Source organism: Callorhinchus milii, unplaced genomic scaffold, assembly GCF_018977255.1.
Source record: "Callorhinchus milii isolate IMCB2004 unplaced genomic scaffold, IMCB_Cmil_1.0 Scaffold23, whole genome shotgun sequence".
NCBI lineage: Eukaryota > Metazoa > Chordata > Chondrichthyes > Chimaeriformes > Callorhinchidae > Callorhinchus > Callorhinchus milii.
Genome location: NW_024704764.1, coordinates 4,385,297 through 4,406,088, shown reverse-complemented (window position 1 = coordinate 4,406,088; position 20,792 = coordinate 4,385,297). Strand labels below are relative to the sequence as shown.

The 20,792-nt window shown below is 47.9% G+C and overlaps 2 protein-coding genes across 13 annotated transcripts in view; one reads left to right on the top strand and one right to left on the bottom strand.

The window, feature by feature from the left end:
- The first annotated feature begins 3,369 nt into the window (after positions 1 to 3,369).
- Positions 3,370 to 4,990, top strand: LOC121850652 (gap junction delta-3 protein-like). The gene has a single exon (XM_042343311.1). It carries the CDS (start codon positions 3,436 to 3,438, stop codon positions 4,360 to 4,362), a length of 927 nt encoding a protein of 308 aa, XP_042199245.1. The 5' UTR covers positions 3,370 to 3,435; the 3' UTR covers positions 4,363 to 4,990.
- An 11,631-nt stretch (positions 4,991 to 16,621) lies between these two features.
- The window catches only part of raraa (retinoic acid receptor, alpha a), a 377,347-nt gene continuing 373,176 nt past the window's right edge, over positions 16,622 to 20,792 (bottom strand). For all 12 annotated transcript variants that reach the window (XM_042343419.1, XM_042343417.1, XM_042343418.1 and 9 more), the window contains one exon: positions 16,622 to 20,574. In XM_042343419.1, the coding sequence (XP_042199353.1) occupies positions 20,366 to 20,574 (209 nt within the window). In that variant the 3' untranslated portion in view covers positions 16,622 to 20,365. The remainder of the gene's footprint in view (positions 20,575 to 20,792) is intronic.

Sequence of the window (20,792 nt, the reverse complement as noted above, 5' to 3'; positions counted from 1 at the left end):
TTCACCAATGAGGAGAGAATATTCCTTTGCTATTTCTCCCAACAGCCTAAGTACTTCCTTCATCTTGTGTCCTGGCCACGAATTCTCCAGATAATCTTGTCACTCACTTCATCATGGTCGGTGGGATTTGCTGTGTGACATTTTTCCTACATATACAGTTTCTACACTTGACAGGAATTTTTGAGACATTTGGACATTATAGACATACATTAGTACAATAGTATTTGACATAATATTGTATTCAATGTTATATAATATTGTGCCATGTTTGTGAGGTTCTGACCTATATGGTGAGTGCGTGGGGAGGAGTGAGCAGTAATATCCGACTAATAAGGAGATAAAAGACCTGCTGTTAGTGTTGACGGAAATTTAGTCTCCCCACGCAAGGCACAGATATTGATCATAAAGACACTGGGCACTGGGAGGAGATGCTGGCACATGTGACACAGTCCCTCACCTTCAGCATAGCACAGCTAAAAAGAATGACAAAGAATGTACAGCACGGAAACAAGCAACTCGACGCAACCAATCGGCCAGTCTGTGCCGTTGTTTATACTCTACACAAGTCAATCAGTCAGTCTCCCTCCCTCCCATTCCCCTGTTCCTCATGTGAAGCTTTTCTCTTAAATACTTCTACACTATCTGATTCAATCACCACTTCAACAACAACAACAACAACAAAAGCACTTGATAGTCAGTGTTTCAGACCTGAGCTGGGGGGGGTCGGGATTGGGGAAGGGAGGGAAGGCCTTGGAACATGCTCCCGACGTGAAAGGCGCTATACAAATGTAATTTTGTTGTAGTCATTGTTGTTGAAGGAGGATGATCGAAAGCATGGTCGAAGAGGAGGGTCTTGAGATAGATGGGTATTGAAGGAGGCAAGGGAGGGGGTGAGGCGGAGGGACTGTGGGATGTAATTCCAGAGGTTGGGTGCAGAGTGGCAGAAAGCCCGCTCACCAATGGTGGGGTGGGCGAGGCGGGGGACGTGAAGCAGACCGGAGCTCGCTGAGCGGAGGGAGCGAGCGGGATGGTAGGGGCTAGGAGGTTGCAGAGGTAGGGGGGAGTGAGACCATGGAGGGCTTTGAAGGTGAGGACCACGGGCTGCAGAGTTCTGGATGATCTGCAGCCTTCGGAGGGAGAAGTTGGGGAGGCCGACAAGCAGAGAGTTTGTATAGTCGAGCCTAGATGTTATGAATGCGTGTTCGGTGGTCTGCGTAGACCTGGAGGAATCGTGGGAAATGGGATTAAAAGATCTAGCATAATCTATAAAAGCAACTTGCATTTATAAAGCGCATTTCACACTGGATAATCTCAGGGCTGGATCTAAAAAGTAAAGGTGGCTCAGATTGGCCAGAGTGAAAACCCAGCTTGTTCCTGTGTTACCCAGTTTTGTGGTAAAATGGGAAACTCTACAGGAAGAGCTCTGAGACGCTACCCTGCGTGGAATGCGCTATGTAAGTGCAAGTTGTTGTTATTGTTGGAAGGAGGGAATCAAATTAGCGAAAAGGCCTTTCTTCATCTGAACCTCACTTGAGAATCACTTGACACCAATTGATAATATTATTGTTTTTATTAAAAAAACAAGACTAGTGAATCAGCAAATAAGGAGAACAGACAGCAAATGTAAGAAGATGTTGACCTCTGACCCCTTTCGGTTTACTTCTCTGTCCTCTTCTGAAGGTACAAGGTTATACGGGGAAACGGGTTCTCTCCTGCCCCAAGTGGACATTCCTGATGTGTGGCCCGAGTTAATCAATTCCGCATCACATCTCAGCCAAGCCTGACCTTGTGCTGCCTGCAGTGAGGTGCTGACCTGCGCTGAGCTTTCCCTCCTCCCTGCCCTGACCTGTAGCATTTCCCTTCTCCCTGCCCTGAACTGGGTAACAAGAATATTAATAATAATTCTTGCATTTATTATTAATGATAATCCTTATCACGTCTTTGAGACGTCTCAAAGCGCTTCACAGAATATACTGTAAAGTGAATAGACTGTACATTTTTTGGGTGAAACACAGCAGCCAATTGTGCACAGCAGCGTCCCGCAAACAGTCACGGATTCAGTCACCAAATTATTATTTTTTTTGAAGGGATTATTATCCCCGGAAAAACAATCCAAAAATTGACTAAAACCAGGTTTCTACTGACTGCTGGGTAAACGGAGATGTGTGGAGTCAGGAAACTTCCCCAATGTTTCGCCCTGCCCGGGAATTGAACCCAGGTCCTCTCACTTGTGAGGCGAGCGCACGAACCACTGAGCTACAGGACTCCCGTCAGACATGCCGAAGGAGCTTGTGGGAAGTTGGCTGGGAAGCGGGAGATTGGATTTGTGGTACATCATGTAAATGCCCTTTGCTGGGATTACGTGATAAAGGTGATGTCTTCTGTTATCTATCAAGGCTACAAAAGAATGGCATCCCCTGGGTGTCCACACCTGTTCTTCTTGATCTATACGGCGACTCTTCCGCTGGACTTTTACAGCAGGTGGTACAGTAAATTGTCTTGGTCTCGCCACCCCCCACATACACACCTAACACATACACATGCACACTGGCACCTGTCTCTCTGCAACATCACCTCACCCAGTCTCACTGGAGTCATACAGAGGTGTGACAATTTACATGTAAAAGCAGTTCTCGCAGAGGAAGTCTCAAAGCATTTTACCCAGGATTCTGGAATGCTGTTCCTGAGTGTGGGGCAGGATAGCTGAAAGCTGGGGGAGAGGGGTGTATGTGGGTGGGCTGTGCACGTGTGTGTATGGGGGGGTGATCGTGTGTGTGTGTGTATGGCATGTGTGTGTAGACGGTTGTGTGTGTGTGTATGGCGTGTGTGTGTAGACGGTTGTGTGTGTGTGTATGGCGTGTGTGTGTATGGGGGTGCTGGTTGTGTATGTGTGTATGGTGTGTGTGTATAGGTGGGTGTGTGTGTGGGGTGGTGGGGGCGGTGTATGGGGTGGGTAGAGGCATGAAGAAGTTTGCTGGTCACTGACGAGACAGGAGCTGGGGCACTAGGGGCTGCCACAAATCTGATCTCCCTACAGCTCGTTTTCGCCATTATCCCACATGTCTTTCCGTTACCCGATAACCAAATCCTCTCAGTTGCAGGATTTTGTCCACTTCCTTCTTTTAAACACTGAATAATTTCCGGTTCCACGCGCTGTGCTGGTGTTTTGTTCCAAGTGCCCACATCTGCAGTAATATTATTTATTATTAATAATATTTATTAGTAGTATTTATTAGTATTTATTATGAGTATGTATTATGAATATATATTATGAGTATTTATTATTAGTATTTATTAGTATTTATTATTAGTATTTTTATTAGTATTTATTAGTAGTATTTATTAGTAGTGTTAACGGGAAGTCTCCTGTATCTCTGCTTAATCATGTCTGTGTTTGCTCTGCAGTTGAGAATCCCAAACCCAGGCTGAACCGCAATGGGAGAATGGAATTTCCTGAGTGATCTCTTGGAGTCGATCCAGGCCCATGCTCCTATGGTTGGGCGGATCTGGCTGCTCCTCATGTTGATTTTCCGGATCCTGATCCTGGGCACGGTGGGAGGTGACATTTTTGAGGATGAACAAGAAGAGTTTGAGTGTAACACTCTGCAGCCAGGGTGTAAGCAGGTCTGTTACAGCAAAGCCTTCCCGATCTCTCCTTACAGATTCTGGGTTTTCCACATTGTCATCTTGTCCATCCCGGCCCTGCTGTTTGTGGTGTACGCTATGCACCAGTCCTCCAAGAGTGTGGAGAAACAGGAGAAGATCGGCCTCCTCCAAAACAAAGAGACGCCAACCAGAGGAACGCCTAGAATCCGCAAGTGTTACATTGTTCATGTGCTGATACGGCTGCTGGCTGAGGTTGGTTTAGTGGTATCTCAGTGTGCGCTGTACGGCTTCACCATTGAACCTCGCTTCCTGTGTGTCAGTTTCCCGTGCCCTCACACTGTCGATTGCTTTGTCTCGCGACCAATGGAGAAGACGGTGTTCCTGATCTTTTATTTTGTCATCGGGGTCATCTCGGCCGTCATCAGCCTGGTCGAGCTGCTGCACATCCTGCTGAAAATCTGCTGCAGCAGTCAATCCCTGGAGCCCTGCGAGAGACAAAACCAGTCCAACATTCACCACGAGAGAGAGAGGCACATGCACTCGCTGCCACTGCTCCACACGGCAGGGAATGTGAAGCCCATCACATACCATCATCCTGCCACTCAGTGGCACAAAGAGGAATATCCAAATCTTCAGGGGGGCCCCCAGTCTGACACTGAGTCCAGCCTCACCAGTAAATCCACCATCCTCACCAAGTCAGTGAGAAGCAGCACCAGCAACCAGTCCAGTGTCAAGAAGCCACCTCTCAACATCTGAAGATGTAACAAATAGTTTGATTTCACTCCAGTCCTTTCTTCTTACATCACAAATACTGCACGTAACATTGCATCGTTGTATAAACTGTGTAAACCATCTCCAGAGCTCATGCTGATTGCCCACTAATCCAGCTCACTATGTTTTGTGCTCTTTCCGCTCTGAGTTGTTTTGCTGTATGATTTGCTTGTTGGGCTGGTCGGACGGGCTGTTTAGCTGCTCTCACAAACCCACGTTGTTTTCTAGTTTACGTTTGGTGCTGAGGGGAGCTTTGCAGAAGGCTGGCTCTGTTAGGGTTGGCTGGTTGGCTGGGTCGGTGGCTGTGTGTTCAATTGAATGACAGGCTTTGTCTTCACAGCTGCTGAGCTCGCTGGTCTGGCACTGTGAGGGCAGTCAGGGATTTTGCGAATTCAGGTTAATCAATGCTTCAATTGGTATTTGTGATGGAGAGTTTGTTTTACAAGAATCATCCTTTTTTAACGATCTTTTAGATCTCAAAATGTTTTCTAGTAATTCCTGTTAATGTTCAGTTACTGCTTTTTGGTGGCAAATGTGGCAGCTACTTGGGCATAACAAAGTCCCACGATGCCATCAACAGCCACAAAGTGAATGACAATCAATGTACCTCCAGGCTCGACTATGCAAACGCCCTGCTTGTCGGCCTTCCCAACTCCTCCCTCCACAGGCTGCAGATAATCCAGAACTAACTCTGCAGCCCGAGTCCTCTCCTGCACCAAACTCTGTGACCCCATCTCCCCCACTCTCGCCCAACACCATTGGCTCCCTATCCTTCAGAGGATCCAGTTCAAGATCCTGGTCCTCACCTACAAAGCTCTCCACGGCCTCGCCCCATCTTACCTCTGTGACCTCCTCACCCCCTACCAACCCGCCCGCTCCCTCCGCTCAGCCATCTCTGGCCTGGTCCACGTCCCCCGATCCACCCGCCCCATCATTGGCGGGAGAGCCTTCAGCCACTCTGCCCCCAACCTCTGGAACTCCATCCCCCAATCACTCTGCCTCGCCCCCTCCTTAACCTCCTTCAAGTCCCGCCTCAAGACCCTCTTCTTCGACCCCCCCCTCCCCTCTTTCTCCCCCCTGACCCCAGCTCGGGTCTGAAATGCTGTCACTGTCCAGCGCCTTGGGACGTCCTCCCGATGTGAAAGGCGCTATACAAATGTAATCTTGTTGTTGTTGTTGTTCCACCCACTGCATTGAGTTCCAGAACCTTCACTAAGCTGCCTCCACAATTCCAATTGCTGCTAAAAATTCCACAAAACCAATCAGTGTCTTCGTCTATCTCTGGAGCAGACAGACTCTTCTTTCCACAGCGAAATGTTGGGCAAGTTTCCTTACTCCACACGCCTCTGTTTACCAGCAGTAAGTAGGAACCCGGTTGTTAGTTGATTGGTGGATCGCTTTTCCGGGGGTAATAATTGCTTCACAAAAAAAAATAAGAATAAATTGGTCACTCAATCCACGACTGTTTGTGTGCAATTGGCTGCCACGTTTCACCACATTTGATATCCCAAGTGTTAGGGATATCAAATCCAAGGATTAAAAATATACAGTCAATTCACTTTCAGTGTATCCTGTGAAGCACTTTGAGACATCTCGAAGACGTGATAAGCCGCTATATCAAATGCAAGAATTATTATTACAACACTGGACTCTGGAGGAGACAGACTAGACTCTTCCTTCCACACGACAACACTGGGAACAAGGGATGATGAACTGAGTGAGCTCCATCCTGGGCCAAGTCACTCATAATCAAACTCGCTTTTATTTTACTTTATTATTGTTATTAATACTGTGATTTTTTTATAAATATATATATTTTTGTGTGATGTGAATATTTGAAATTGCTGTACAATATATAATGTAGTATAATAATGTACTGTCATTATGTATTATAATAAAGATTCTTATCAAAACAAACCAAGAACTCTCTTTCAATTCTCTCCTTTCAATGTTGTTTCACATATTCGCATGTCACATGAGTAGGTGACACATAATAATAATAATGAGTTGAAATGCCATATCTTTGACCCATACTTGTACAATACAAAATGACATTTACACAGTACCTGTCACATGGGGAGATGGTACTAGACAGTCAGGGATTTGGACCAGAGCTGGGGGTCGGGATCGGGGAGGGTGGAGGGCAGGTTGGTGGCCGAAGGCTCATTCAAAGAGGGTTTTGAGATGCGCCTTGAACGAGGCAGGGGAGAGAGCAATGGCGTGATAAGGCGCTATATCAAATCCAAGGATTTTATTATTATTTCCACCTGGGAGAAGTTCTGTTCTCCAATACACCACAATAGATTTGCTGTAGCGTCTTTCATGTTGGACAGTTGTCTCAAGGTGCTTCACAAGATATATATCAAAGACGTGATAAGATGATATATCAAATGCAAGAATTAATATTATTGTAAAGTGTAGTGACTGTGGTTTGTGGATGAACTGTAAGAACTCCCAGGTAATATATTATTTCAGATATAATTATACTATGTGGCTCTGTTACTCGTAATATATTATTTCAGATGTAATTATATTATGTGGCTCTGTTGCTCTACACAACAAAGGAAATTCAATAAGACCTTTGTAGCTTGTCACTTGGTTTAAATTTCTAAATATCATGGCTTGCCCTCCCAATTCCCACTGCCACCATAAAGCTCTCATGTCTCAACCCTCCGCCCAGCTGCAATTGGGAGAAAGAGATTGCATGGCAGAAACATCAGCCATGTTTTCCGCTCACAGGTGAGGATCCCCAAATCATGGACTTATCTACTTTGACTCACAGTCTGTCCTCTTGAACGAGGAAGGCCCACTTGGCTGGGGGATTGGAAGGTAGTTGGTGCTTGTGAAACTGTAAGGAGAGAAGAAGAGGGGTGATGAGAGCAGAGGAGAGGAGATGAGAAAAGAGGAGAGAGGAGAGAAGATAGGAGAGAAGAAGAGGAAAGGTGAGAGGAGAGAGGAGAGGATAAGACAGGAGAGGAGACGAAAAGAGGAGAGCAGAGAGGAGAAGAGAGAAGAGGAGAGAGGAGAGAAGATAGGAGAGAAGAAGAGGAAAGGTGAGAGGAGAGGATAAGACAGGAGAGGAGACGAAAAGAGGAGAGCAGAGAGGAGAAGAGAGAAGAGGAGAGATGAGAGAGGAGAGGAGAAGAGAGGAGAAAGAAGAGAGGATAAGAGAAGAGAAGAGAGGGTCTAGTTGTTAAAAGAGCATCAGACCTGAATTTTCCTTCCAGGAAAATCTTTTCCTTCCACTTGGGATCTGTTGCTATTGGGAACTGTGATTTCTGGAACAATATTGAGCTGTTCCGGCCACCACTGAACGTGAAAACGTTCATTAACCAAATGGGATAACAAGGTTACAGCACCCAGTGGTGACTCCCTTCAGGTGCTGGAGAAGCTCAGCCAGAAACAGGCCCAGAAGGTTACACAGGGAACAAGTCTTTCAGTCAAGAGAATTGTGAAGAATGTATTACAATACATTGTTTTAGCACCTCATCACGCACAGACTTCTTAGCTTTACAATAATTGGTGTAAATGTAGTGATTATTTTTGTTGGTAAACATAGCAACCGTTTGCGTGCAGCCCCAGACAGCTTGGAATTGAACCCAGGTCTCTCGCTTGCAAGACGGGTGTTCTAACCACTGAGCTACAGGACTCCAAGACAAAGGCAACAGAGCGTCATGTTGGACACTGATTTACTGTTCAATTACAATGATCTGCATGAGCCGCAAACTCTGCAAATCTGCTTTCATTGCAGATCTGCTTCACATGTAGTTTTCTGGAAATAATCTAACCACAGAAATGCCAACTCTTCCTTCACCAATGAGGAGAGAATATTCCTTTGCTATTTCTCCCAACAGCCTAAGTACTTCCTTCATCTTGTGTCCTGGCCACGAATTCTCCAGATAATCTTGTCACTCACTTCATCATGGTCGGTGGGATTTGCTGTGTGACATTTTTCCTACATATACAGTTTCTACACTTGACAGGAATTTTTGAGACATTTGGACATTATAGACATACATTAGTACAATAGTATTTGACATAATATTGTATTCAATGTTATATAATATTGTGCCATGTTTGTGAGGTTCTGACCTATATGGTGAGTGCGTGGGGAGGAGTGAGCAGTAATATCCGACTAATAAGGAGATAAAAGACCTGCTGTTAGTGTTGACGGAAATTTAGTCTCCCCACGCAAGGCACAGATATTGATCATAAAGACACTGGGCACTGGGAGGAGATGCTGGCACATGTGACACAGTCCCTCACCTTCAGCATAGCACAGCTAAAAAGAATGACAAAGAATGTACAGCACGGAAACAAGCAACTCGACGCAACCAATCGGCCAGTCTGTGCCGTTGTTTATACTCTACACAAGTCAATCAGTCAGTCTCCCTCCCTCCCATTCCCCTGTTCCTCATGTGAAGCTTTTCTCTTAAATACTTCTACACTATCTGATTCAATCACCACTTCAACAACAACAACAACAACAAAAGCACTTGATAGTCAGTGTTTCAGACCTGAGCTGGGGGGGGTCGGGATTGGGGAAGGGAGGGAAGGCCTTGGAACATGCTCCCGACGTGAAAGGCGCTATACAAATGTAATTTTGTTGTAGTCATTGTTGTTGAAGGAGGATGATCGAAAGCATGGTCGAAGAGGAGGGTCTTGAGATAGATGGGTATTGAAGGAGGCAAGGGAGGGGGTGAGGCGGAGGGACTGTGGGATGTAATTCCAGAGGTTGGGTGCAGAGTGGCAGAAAGCCCGCTCACCAATGGTGGGGTGGGCGAGGCGGGGGACGTGAAGCAGACCGGAGCTCGCTGAGCGGAGGGAGCGAGCGGGATGGTAGGGGGCTAGGAGGTTGCAGAGGTAGGGGGGAGTGAGACCATGGAGGGCTTTGAAGGTGAGGACCACGGGCTGCAGAGTTCTGGATGATCTGCAGCCTTCGGAGGGAGAAGTTGGGGAGGCCGACAAGCAGAGAGTTTGTATAGTCGAGCCTAGATGTTATGAATGCGTGTTCGGTGGTCTGCGGTCTGAGACAGTGGCGGAGCCGGCGATGTTGCGGAGGTGGGGGAAGGCAGAGCAGGTCATGGTACAGATGTGGGGTAGAAAGGATAGTTGAGGGTCAAACAAAACCTCAAGGTTCCAGACTGGCTCAATGAGGGGGAGTGAGCCCCATGAATGGTGATGCTGTCAGTGCCTGAGGTGTGGAGGCGCTGACAGGAGCCAATCAGGAGAGCCTCAGTCTTGTTGACGTTCAACTGAAGAAAGTTATCTCTCATCCAGGACTTGATGTCTGACAGACATTCTGTCAGGACAGCAGTGGGTCCTGGAATCGAGGGGGGAGGCAGAGAGGGAGAGTTGGGTGTCATCCACATTCATGTGGAAATTGACCCCATGTCTGCGGATGATGTCATCAAGAGGGAGCATATAGATATTGAAGAGGAGGAGACCAACCAAGTACAGAGCCCTGAGGAACACCGCACGAGAGGGTATGGGGGCTAGAGGAGAAACCATTTTAGGAGAAGTGTAGGCGGTGTGAGATGAAGGATATGAATCAGTCAAGGACAGCGCCATGGAGGTTGAGGTGAGAGGAGAGGCAGTGGATGAGGATAGAGTGGTCGATGGTGTCAAACGCAGCTGAGAAGTTGAGGAGGATGAGGAGGCAGAGGGACAGAATGTCATTGATCGCCTTAACCAGGGCTGTTTCTGTGCTGTAGGCAGCACGGAAACTCGATTGGAGGGGTTCGAGAAGGGAGTGGTGGGAGAGGAAGGAGCGAAGCTGGGAAGCAATGACTCATTCCAGGACCTTGGAGAGAAAGGGAGGTTGGAGATGGGGTGGTAGCTTGAGAACAGGAATGGGTCCAGGGAGGGATTTTTAAGGATAGGAGTAAAAATTAATGCTGTTTTTAAAGGGGTGGCAATGGTACCAGTGGAGAGGGAGAGGTTTATAGTGTCTGTGAGTAGAGGGGCAAGGAGTTGGAGCTGGGAGGTAAGGAGAGGGATAGGGATGGGGTCGAGGGAGCAGGTGTTTGGTTTCATGCAGGTTATAGTGGTAATGAGGGAGGAGGGAGTCAGGTTCGAAGGTATGGAGGGAGAGATGTGCAGGAGCTGGGGTGAGAGGGGGAGCTGGGGACGGGGTAGTAGATGGACCAGCAGAAACAGCTGAGCGGGTCTCCTCAACTTTGGATTCGAGGAAGTCCAGCATCACCTCGCAGTTGGCATTGGATGTGAGGATGGGTGAGGTGTGAGAGAGTGGCTGGAGGAGCCAGTTGGTGATGGAGAAGAGGAGCCTGGAGCTGTCCTTGGCCTCCAAGATTGTCTTGGAGTAGAACAACGATTTAGTGGAGGCGAGGGCGGAATGGTAAGATTTAGCCAGATCTGCTGATAGACCGTTAAGTTGGATTTGAGCCAGGTGCGCTCAGCGGCACCCGCGTGGGCTTTAAGGGTATGAGGTGGCTGGTGTACCAGGTGACTTTTGTGAGTTGAAGATGGTTTGGGAAGTGAAGGGAATCGAGAGTGGAGGAGAGTGTTGGGAAAAGACGGTATCCATATAAAATGTATGAAAATGTTATCAATATAAAATGTATGTTGGGGTTATGGTAAAACAGATTTTTCTCTTCTATGTTAATCCATATGTTTAATTGTTGATTGTGGATGTTGAAGGAAGTACCAATATAGTGCTCTCAGATGGTGCATGTTGGAAGTTGTCAGAAATGAATCAGACAGAATCTCAAGAGAGGCAATTAGAAGAAAGAGGAACACGAGCTGGGGTAACAGACAGATGTGTGCTCAAAACGTACATATGTTGGCAAAAGGAGGGAAAACTGAAGAAAACGAGGTAACTTTGGTCCAGTATACATATCATAGTCAGGAGGTTGTTCATCATAACTAGATAGAGTAGTATGAGTTAATGAGTAGGAAAGAAAGAAGCAAGCTGGTAAAATAGAAATTGGGAGACAGATGTATCCTTGATACATCAAGGTTGAAACCAACCTGATGGACCACTTGCATAAGCAAGACTTAAAGATGGTAACTGGACAAAGGACATGTTTTAGAAAAACATAAGTTATCTTACCCAGTCAGACCAAAGGTCAGGGCGGTAATCAGGAGAGACGTGCAGAATTTGGGAAGAACAAGTCCAAAATACCTTATAAAGGTGTAGGAGAAAGAGAGAATAGAAGTAGAGGATTGAAGACCAGCTTGATGTCACAAGAAAGATTAGACCGTGAGTATTCTTCAGCCTGCTCAAGATCCAGAAGGACGAGACAAAGACCAAGACAGAGAGAGAGAGAGAGACTGAAACAAAGCTAAACTGGTAGTATAAGTTTGTTATTTACGATAAATTAACCGTTGCATGACTACATATTATATATAACTGTGAATATTTGAACTTGGATTTTACTTAACTACAATAATCTTGCTTAAGGTAATCATCGACATTCTATAATCTAATTATCAATTACCTGTTGTACTCTTACCTCTAAAGTCTCATTTATGTATCTTTATCATTTAATCATTGTGAATTAAAAGCAAGAACTTTACCATGCCATATTTGTTATTTGTCGAGTCCTTGTCCTGAACCCTGGGATTTGAATTTCCCAATATATTGGCACCCAACGAGGAGCTCGACAAGTGGTAAACATTTAGATGTTGTTTAGGTATTATATGTGTTGCACTGGTTTTTGTTGAGTCCTTGTTCTGAACACTGGGATTTGGAATTTCCCAACTGAGGGAGCTGTGGAGGAGAGTGACCGAGGAGGATATGTCATTGTGGAAGGAAGCCCAGAGGGGAAAGAAGTTCAGATGACACCAAGCTGAGAAGGAGTGGGGGGAGATTATTTTCCAGGGATGGTGGGAGATGGAGGTGGGTTGGGTGGTAGTGAGGAGAGGGATTGAGGAGCTAAGGGAGATGAAGTGATGGTCCAAGATTGCTTTGTCGATGATGGTGAGGACAGAGATGCTGAGGCCCTGAGTGATCATCAGGTTGAGGGGGTGACCGTGGACGTGGGTGACGGAGTAGATGTGGAGGGAGACGTCGAAAGAGGAGATAAGGGAGGAGAAGTCAGCAGAGGTAGAGCAGGAGGGGTGAAGTGAAGGTTAAGTCGCCTAGGATGTGAAGGTGTTCGGAGCAGAGGGAGAGTGAAGGTTGGAGGGTGCAGATGTCAGGGGATGAAATTGGGGGAGGGCTTGGGGAGGGCGGCAGATAAGGAGAATTTTGAGGAGAAGATTGGAGGGATGGTAGAGGATAAGGTGCTCAAAGGAGGGGAATGTTCCTGAGAACTAAGAGGATAGGCTGATTGAGGACTGGGAGATGAGAGCCACACCACCACGATGGTGGTTAGGTTGTGGGGTAAGATGGAAGGTGTAGCCAGATGGTGTGACCTCAGTCAAGGGGAAGGTATCATCTGGAGTGACCCAGTGAGGGCAAGAATGTTGATGCTGTTGATGCTGGGATATGGATGTGAGAGCTGCACAAAGATCACACAACAACAACAACAACAAGATTCCATTTATAAAGCGCCTTTCACGTCGGGAGACGTCCCAAGGCGCTGCACAGTTGGGTCATGACCCGAGCATTGGGGGGGAAATGGTCAGGGTGAGGGGACGGAAGGGAGGGAGCGAGGAGGGGGGAAATGGTCAAGGTGAGGGGAGGGGAGAGAGGGAGCGAGGAGGGGGAAAATGGTCAGGGTGAGGGGAGGGGAGGGAGGGAGCGAGGAGGGGGAAATGGTCAGGGTGAGGGGAGGGAAGGGAGGGAGCGAGGAGGGGGGAAATGGTCAGGGTGAGGGGAGGGGAGGGAGGGAGAGAGGAGGGGGGAAATGGTCAGGGTGAGGGGAGGGAAGGGAGGGAGCGAGGAGGGGGGAAATGGTCAGGGTGAGGGGAGGGAGCGAGGAGGGGGGAAATGGTCAGGGTGAGGGGAGGGAAGGGAGGGAGCGAGGAGGGGGTAGAGAGTCGAGAGGGGAGCTGAAGGCTCGCTTCACAGCGCTTAAGGTTCTGCAGTTGGTGACTGTTACCCCTCCCCATCAATGGTGATAATTGCAGTACTTTTTGAGTGAAACTGAACAGAATCAGGTCATTCGGCTCAACCAGTCTGTGCCAGTGTTTAGCTCCACCCACACTTTCACCCCTCGCCTGTACCCCTCTATACTCCCCTCGCCTGCACCCCTCTATACTCCCCTCGCCTGTACCCCTCTATACTCCCCTCGCCTGTACCCCTCTATACTCCCCTCGCCTGTACCCCTCTATACTCCCCTCGCCTGTACCCCTCTATACTCCCCTCGCCTGTACCCCTCTATACTCCCCTCGCCTGTACCCCTCTATACTCCCCACGCCTGTACCCCTCTGTACTCCCCACGCCTGTACCCCTCTGTACTCCCCACGCCTGTACCCCTCTGTACTCCCCTCGCCTGTACCCCTCTGTACTCCCCTCGCCTGTACCCCTCTATACTCCCCTCGCCTGTACCCCTCTATACTCCCCTCGCCTGTACCCCTCTATACTCCCCTCGCCTGTACCCCTCTATACTCCCCTCGCCTGTACCCCTCTGTACTCCCCTCGCCTGTACCCCTCTGTACTCCCCTCGCCTGTACCCCTCTGTACTCCCCTCGCCTGTACCCCTCTGTACTCCCCTCGCCTGCACCCCTCTGTACTCCCCTCGCCTGTACCCCTCTGTACTCCCCTCGCCTGTACCCCTCTGTACTCCCCTCGCCTGTACCCCTCTATACTCCCCTCGCCTGTACCCCTCTATTCCTGTCGGAATCAAGTTTTCTCTTAAACACATTGATGCTTTTTGGATGAACCAGTTTGATGATTCCATAATCACTGAATATCATTTCCCGCAGCGTTTGTAAAGGAACGGATGCAATTGAGCCCTGAGCTGCCATCGCCTGTCAGACCCGCAATACACACAGCACAGACTACATTACACACAGCAAACACTACGCTACAATATACACAGTACACACTACAATACACAGCACACACTACATTACACACAGCAAACACTACAATACACAGCACACACTACAATACACACAGCAAACACTACACTACACACAGCACACACTACACACAGCACACACTACACACAGTGCACACTACACACAGCACACACTACACTCAGCACACACACTACACAAAACACACACTACACACAGTGCACACTACAATACACACAGCGCACACTACACTACACACAGCACACACTAAACAATACACACAGCACACACACAATACACACTACACGTTACACAGCATACACTACACACAGCACACACTACACGACACACAGCACACACTACACTATAATACACACAGCACACACAATACACACAGTACACACAATACAGACAGCACACACTACACTACACACAGCACACACTACACAAAACACACAATACACACAGCGCACACTACACAATACAACACACACAGCAAACACTACACTACAATACACACAGTACACACAATACATACAGCGCACACTACACACAGCACACACTACACTACAATACATGCAGCGCACCCTACAATACACGCAGCGCACACACAATACACACAGCGCACACACAACAACGCTGCTGGTAACAGCAATCTCTATTCAATGTTGTATATACAAAGTCACTTGTCTGTATAAATAGATGCAGTGCTGAAACATGGGATCTGACACAATCGGCATTGCTGCTTCTCGATTCCTTTCAATAACCCAACAGCACTTCCAGCTGCACATCTGGGCTTTGTGTGTTATTAACCCGTCTCTTACCAAAACCAATCAAATCTCATTTTAAATGTACAGAATTAGAGATTGCAGCTCAGTGCTTACAGGGTGTTTATAAGAGATAAATTCTCTGAATCGCCAAGTGGAGGGACAGAGGCACATTACACGGCCCTCCCACCCCCTCGAGGGAAGAGTGTTCCACAGTTTTGGGGCGTAGTGGCTGAGAGCGCGACCTCTGATGGTGGGGCAGAGGGTGCGGGGGACGAGCAGGAGCCGGTGCCAACCGACCGGAGGTGCCAGGGGGTGGATTGAGGAGTGAGGAGGTCGGAGAGGGAGGGAGGTGCCAGGGGGTGGATTGAGGAGTGAGGAGGTCGGAGAGGGAGGGAGGTGCCAGGGGGTGGATTGAGGAGTGAGGAGGTCGGAGAGGGAGGGAGGTGCCAGGGGGTGGATTGAGGAGTGAGGAGGTCGGAGAGGGAGGGAGGTGCCGAGGTGCCAGGGGTGGATTGAGGAGTGAGGAGGTCGGAGAGGGAGGGAGGTGCCAGGGGGTGAAGGGATTTGAAATCGAACACAAGACATTTTACTGTTTTTTAAATTGTCCTCAACATCTTACCTGAAGCTGCCGGCATCCTTGAGTTTTGGACACCAGAAGGAAAAGGGATGTAACGCTACCCAACACTCTTGTCCAACTCAGATCAGCTGCACATCCAGCACAGGTTGGGACAGAGACAGGGGCTGGGTCAGGGGCAGGGGCAGGGGCTGGGGCAGGGGCAGGGGCAGGGGCTGGGGCAGGGGCGGGGCAGGGGCGGGGCAGGGGCAGGGGCTGGGGCAGGGGCTGGGGCAGGGGCAGGGGCAGGGGCTGGGGCAGGGGCAGGGGGGGCAGGGGCTGGGGCAGGGGCGGGGCAGGGGCTGGGGCAGGGGCTGGGGCAGGGGCAGGGGCAGGGGCAGGGGCTGGGGCAGGGGCAGGGGCAGGGGCTGGGGCAGGGGCAGGGGCTGGGGCAGGGGCAGGGGCAGAGAGTTCAGTTTCCTGTCAGCCAAGAATAGAAGAGGATGAGAATAAAAACAATTGAAATTAAAGATGTAAAACATTTACAGACAAAGAATTAATTACCTTACGTCTCATCCAACAATTGATGTCATTTAAGGTAAGGAGCTGAATTCCCAGCAAACAGCATTTTAATTGGAAATCTCAATCTCCAAAGAGGAAGAGAACATTAATTAATCTTCACAAGTCTGCAGCCAGGGGGAAATCAAATGACAACTACAACAACTTACCCGTGTAATAGCGCTTTTCACATCGGAAAGATGTCCCAGTGGGTTGGACAGTCAGGGATTTTGGACCCAAGATGGGAGTTGGGGTCCGGAGGGGTGAAGAGCAGGGTGGCCGAAGGCACAGTCAAAGAGGAAGGTCTTTAGCTGGGACTTGAAAGAGGCAAGAGAGGGGGTGAGGCGGAGGGATTGCGGGATAGAGTAAGGCTAAAAATGTGATACGTCTATCACACTCAGTGCTTTTTCCACAAAAAAGGCGATACATATTGTAGAATAAATATAACTTTATTCTTTTGCCAGTAGACTTCATGAAAAGTTTAACAGTAACATCTGCACAGAGAAAGCCTTGTTATAGGAAGTCTTACTGTACAGTCTGACCCGGTACACTAACACATCCATTGACAGAACAAGAACTCATCAATAACAGTTGAGGCGTCAGGTTAATGATTCAACCAAATGTGTAACTGTACCTTAATTTGATAAAACCACAGGGGGGGCTTTACAATAGAAAAAACATGTAAATATGACACTGAATCGAGTCACGTCGCCACTTACATACAGAGACAGACACGTGCTGTCACTGGTCTGGGAGGAAAGCTGGGGTGGGAGTTGGTTTGCAATCACAGGATGAAGCAATAACATGCAGCAGTGAGGACGTGGAGGACACCTGTGGCCATCTCACCATGGAACATTGGAACGAACGTATGTGGCCCACGGCCATAACCCCCCAATACCCTGTGCAGATCCGTGTCACAAGTAAGATTCCAACACCGTCTCCTTCCCTGCGTGTGAGCTCGTGCTCATTAACACAAGGGTCTGGTCACCAGCAGGATAAGGAACGCCTTTTCTAATGAGCCAGTGACCACATCCAGCTGGCGCAAGGGATACTCAGACCCTGACAGCAAGCCCACCTGCCTCGTCACAGTCTGTGCATTTTAGCCCTCATCAATGCATAATGAGCGCAGTGATCAGTGGCTGGCACCTTTCCTCACGCCAGCAGTTAACTTGCCTTTCTGCCGACAGCAACTCTAACCTGGGCAAACCAGGTGAGCTTGTTTCACTCATTATTTTTCTAAAAAATTAAATAAATAGTATATATAAAAAATTCTAAGCTGTGTTAGGGAATCCTGCCTCACTGCTGGCGTGTCTGCTTCACTGGGGGTGGGGGTGGAGAACGTGCTTTGCTAAGAGAGAAGACCAGCTTTCTCCTACCCTTATCTGTGGGAAGCTCGTTTGCTTTTTGACAGGAGAGGTTTAAGGTGCATAAAGCATGGCCTCAACCCTTCCCCCAGTGATCCTCCAGTACAGTGAGTGGGTGGGTTGGGGGGAGGGGAGTAAGAACAACACATTTTGCTATAATCTCGAGGATAAATCATAACCTCAGACCCTCCCTCCCCAGGTATATATCTCAATGTTGCCAATCTGGCTGCCGGCACCATTACTCCTCAAGGTGCCACATTACAGTTGGGTTACCACAAGGCCTCCTGACCAGCCAAGTTCTGTTGCGATTTGTAAGATGTGAATTCTGGTCAAATTATACACAATTCTTTCATTTAAACTGCTGGGCAGCACAGGTGACGCTGAAGCACATAATGAGCGGGATTGGTGTCTCATTAAAGGGACTGGCTGGATGGGCAGAACCACTGGGTATTTGGTGGAAAGAAGAGGAACAAAAGACAAATGTGATTGTGAGTTCTCCATCTCCCTCAAACCTAACCTGATGCCCAATTGCGTCAAACTCAACCAGACCAACTCTTGGGAAGCCTGCAGGATGTAAATCAATCAGATAAGCAGATTCCAGCAGGTCTGTTCATATCTACAGCTTCAAATCCATTCTGCCTGAGTGGTGCTGATGGATAGATGAGTTAAATAAAGCCATTCTGTGCCTGCTGACCTTCATAGCTTATCTCCTCATCACCCCCAAAGCAATTACTAAACAGGAAGTAGGCCCTGACTGAATCTCAGCCAAGGCTGGGAGATGAGAGTGATTCCTGGGGCCTGGAATTTACCCCAAACCAAACAAGAAAAACTCAAGTCTTATTTTCCTCATTTGCTGTCCAACGAGTTCCATTGTTTTGAAGACCAATGGAGTAATCACTGGAAACACAGACACTCACAGCGGCTCGCAGTCTGGACTGAAAGTCAATATAGCTGGTGTTTGTAGCAGCAGCAACAACCTTTGCTTCAGCCCATTTCTTTACACAGGAACCTAAACTGATCCTAAACAGGTAGCACTGAATTCATTTTTTAAGGAGTCGGTGTTGTGGGGGAGGGGATATTTGCCAAATTGTTTAAATTGTTTTGGTAAATGCTGTTCTTTCTGAACTCCCATCTGTTTTGCATCACTTGAATTCACCCCCAGCCCAGTTCAGCCTCAGCCACAGCTCAGCCCCAACCCCAAAACTCAGCTGATGGGTGTGAAAGAGCAAAATTGTGGATTTTGATGGCCCTGTGGTGTGGGGCTACAGGAGGTAGAGAGCAACACAAAGTGGAAGTGACCCAGAGCAACACTTGCTCCCAGCCTGTGTCAGCTCATTTGTTTTGAGTTATTTATTGCCTGTGTTTCACCCTTTGAGATGTGTGTGACTAGATACTCAGCAGTATCAAATATCCAAAAATATCCAACGCAGTTTTAAAGCAGAATTATAACTAGATCATTGAGAGCCAATAAAGATGTGGTGGAAAGACACAGCAGCCGTTCCTTCTCATGTCCAGTCAGTCACACCTTTACTGAGCACTGTGTTGGGTCTTTGCTCACAGTAACTGCTGGTCAAAACCCTGAGAAGCTCAAATTCCACTCCGCCAAAGACACTACTGGTGCGATCAAGCCATTGCGAGCAACTGCAGTCAATCTAACCCACTGAGAACTTCTTGAGCTGGACTACAGAGGAACCTGAATTGATCAGTAAAAGGTTACAAGAGGTTTTACTTCACTTATATTTCTTAAAAAAAACACTGGGATTTTTAAAAGGTGGAAATAATTTATCTTTTTTGAAAAGTGATTCTATGATAAAACGTAGGGATCTGGACAGTCCATCTCAGCGCACTTTCCAACCTTCAGCACCCAGTCAACAATAGCCCACAGATCCAGCGATCTGCTGCTCACACTGGACTTTAAATTCCAGAAAAAGAGGACAGTGTTTTAACCCAGTGTCCTGCCCATCCCAACCAATTCCCAATCAATAGATGGCAGTGGTTATAAATGTATCCTGTGTATGTGTGTGTGCACACATCAAGCTGGTAGATTTCCAGACCTACAGGACCTCTCTCATTCTCTCAGAATAAATGTGCTTAACATGAACATCTAGTGAACAAAGGCATAGAGGGTTGGGAACTCTTTGGAGCATATTGAGCAGAACAGCTTATTTACAAACATCCCTAGATTGACCTAGTTACCTTCATTCTTTTACATAAACAACTCATTCGCAAAAGTGTCATTTTTGTTTCCTTCTGATAAACCCAATGTTAAACAATGCTGAAAATCATCCAAATGGTAATTTTTTTGTAAAAACTGGTTTCATTTCTATAAACTTTGCTTTGTTCCTTTGTGTTCCGACACAATCGGGTTTCTGCTGGTGAACCTGTGTGACTATCAGCTAGAAATTAAATGAGATGATGGAAAATAAACAAGGAGGAAAATAAAATTCAAAACAAAAAAAAACAAAAACGAGGGTCTTCACAGTTCTCTCCTAGCTTTAACTCAAGCGTTGCTCTGCAGCCACCAGAGGCTCAGTGCTTGCAGGGTTCTGTGGCAACGATTGATTCTTATTTCAGGGGTTGTAAGAGTTCAGATCGTTTGCTCAGTGCAGCTCTGGGCCATTGTTCGTTGTGTTTTTCAGTGAGAGCTTCTGTGTGGCGGAGCAGGGTGCCAGTTCCATTCTGTCTTCCACAAACTGCTGCAGGAAACGCGGCTACAAACTTGCGGCGGCGCTGTGCAGCTTATCCGGCTTATAATCACATCAAATGTCGAGTGAGTGAGAGTCCGACTCACTCGCCCTGTGTTGTTCATGAAGCTACGGTGACTGTGTGGTGGGGCTGCTGCTGGCAGAGCTGGGAGACATGCTGGGGCTGGGGCTGGGACTGCTACACGGACGGGCCACGCTGCTTTTGCTACAAGGAGAGCAGGAAGGGTCGAGTCCATCAGAATTCTCCAGCATTTCCTGAATGAGCGGTGGCATGGATCCTGGAATCTCCATTTTGAGGGTAATAACCCGCTCAGCACCTGGGAACAGAGGAATGAATATAAGACCAGGAGACGTGACCCTGTGGGCAGGTAAGTCACCACTAACCAGGAGGCGTGATCTTGCCGGGCAGTAAATCACCACCAACAGCAAATGTCAAACATTTCAAATTGTGCAGGATTTTGGGAGATGTGTGTCAGCCTGGCTCAGAGTATCTCTCTCGCTCGCCTCTGATTCAGAAGATTGTGGGTTCAAGCCC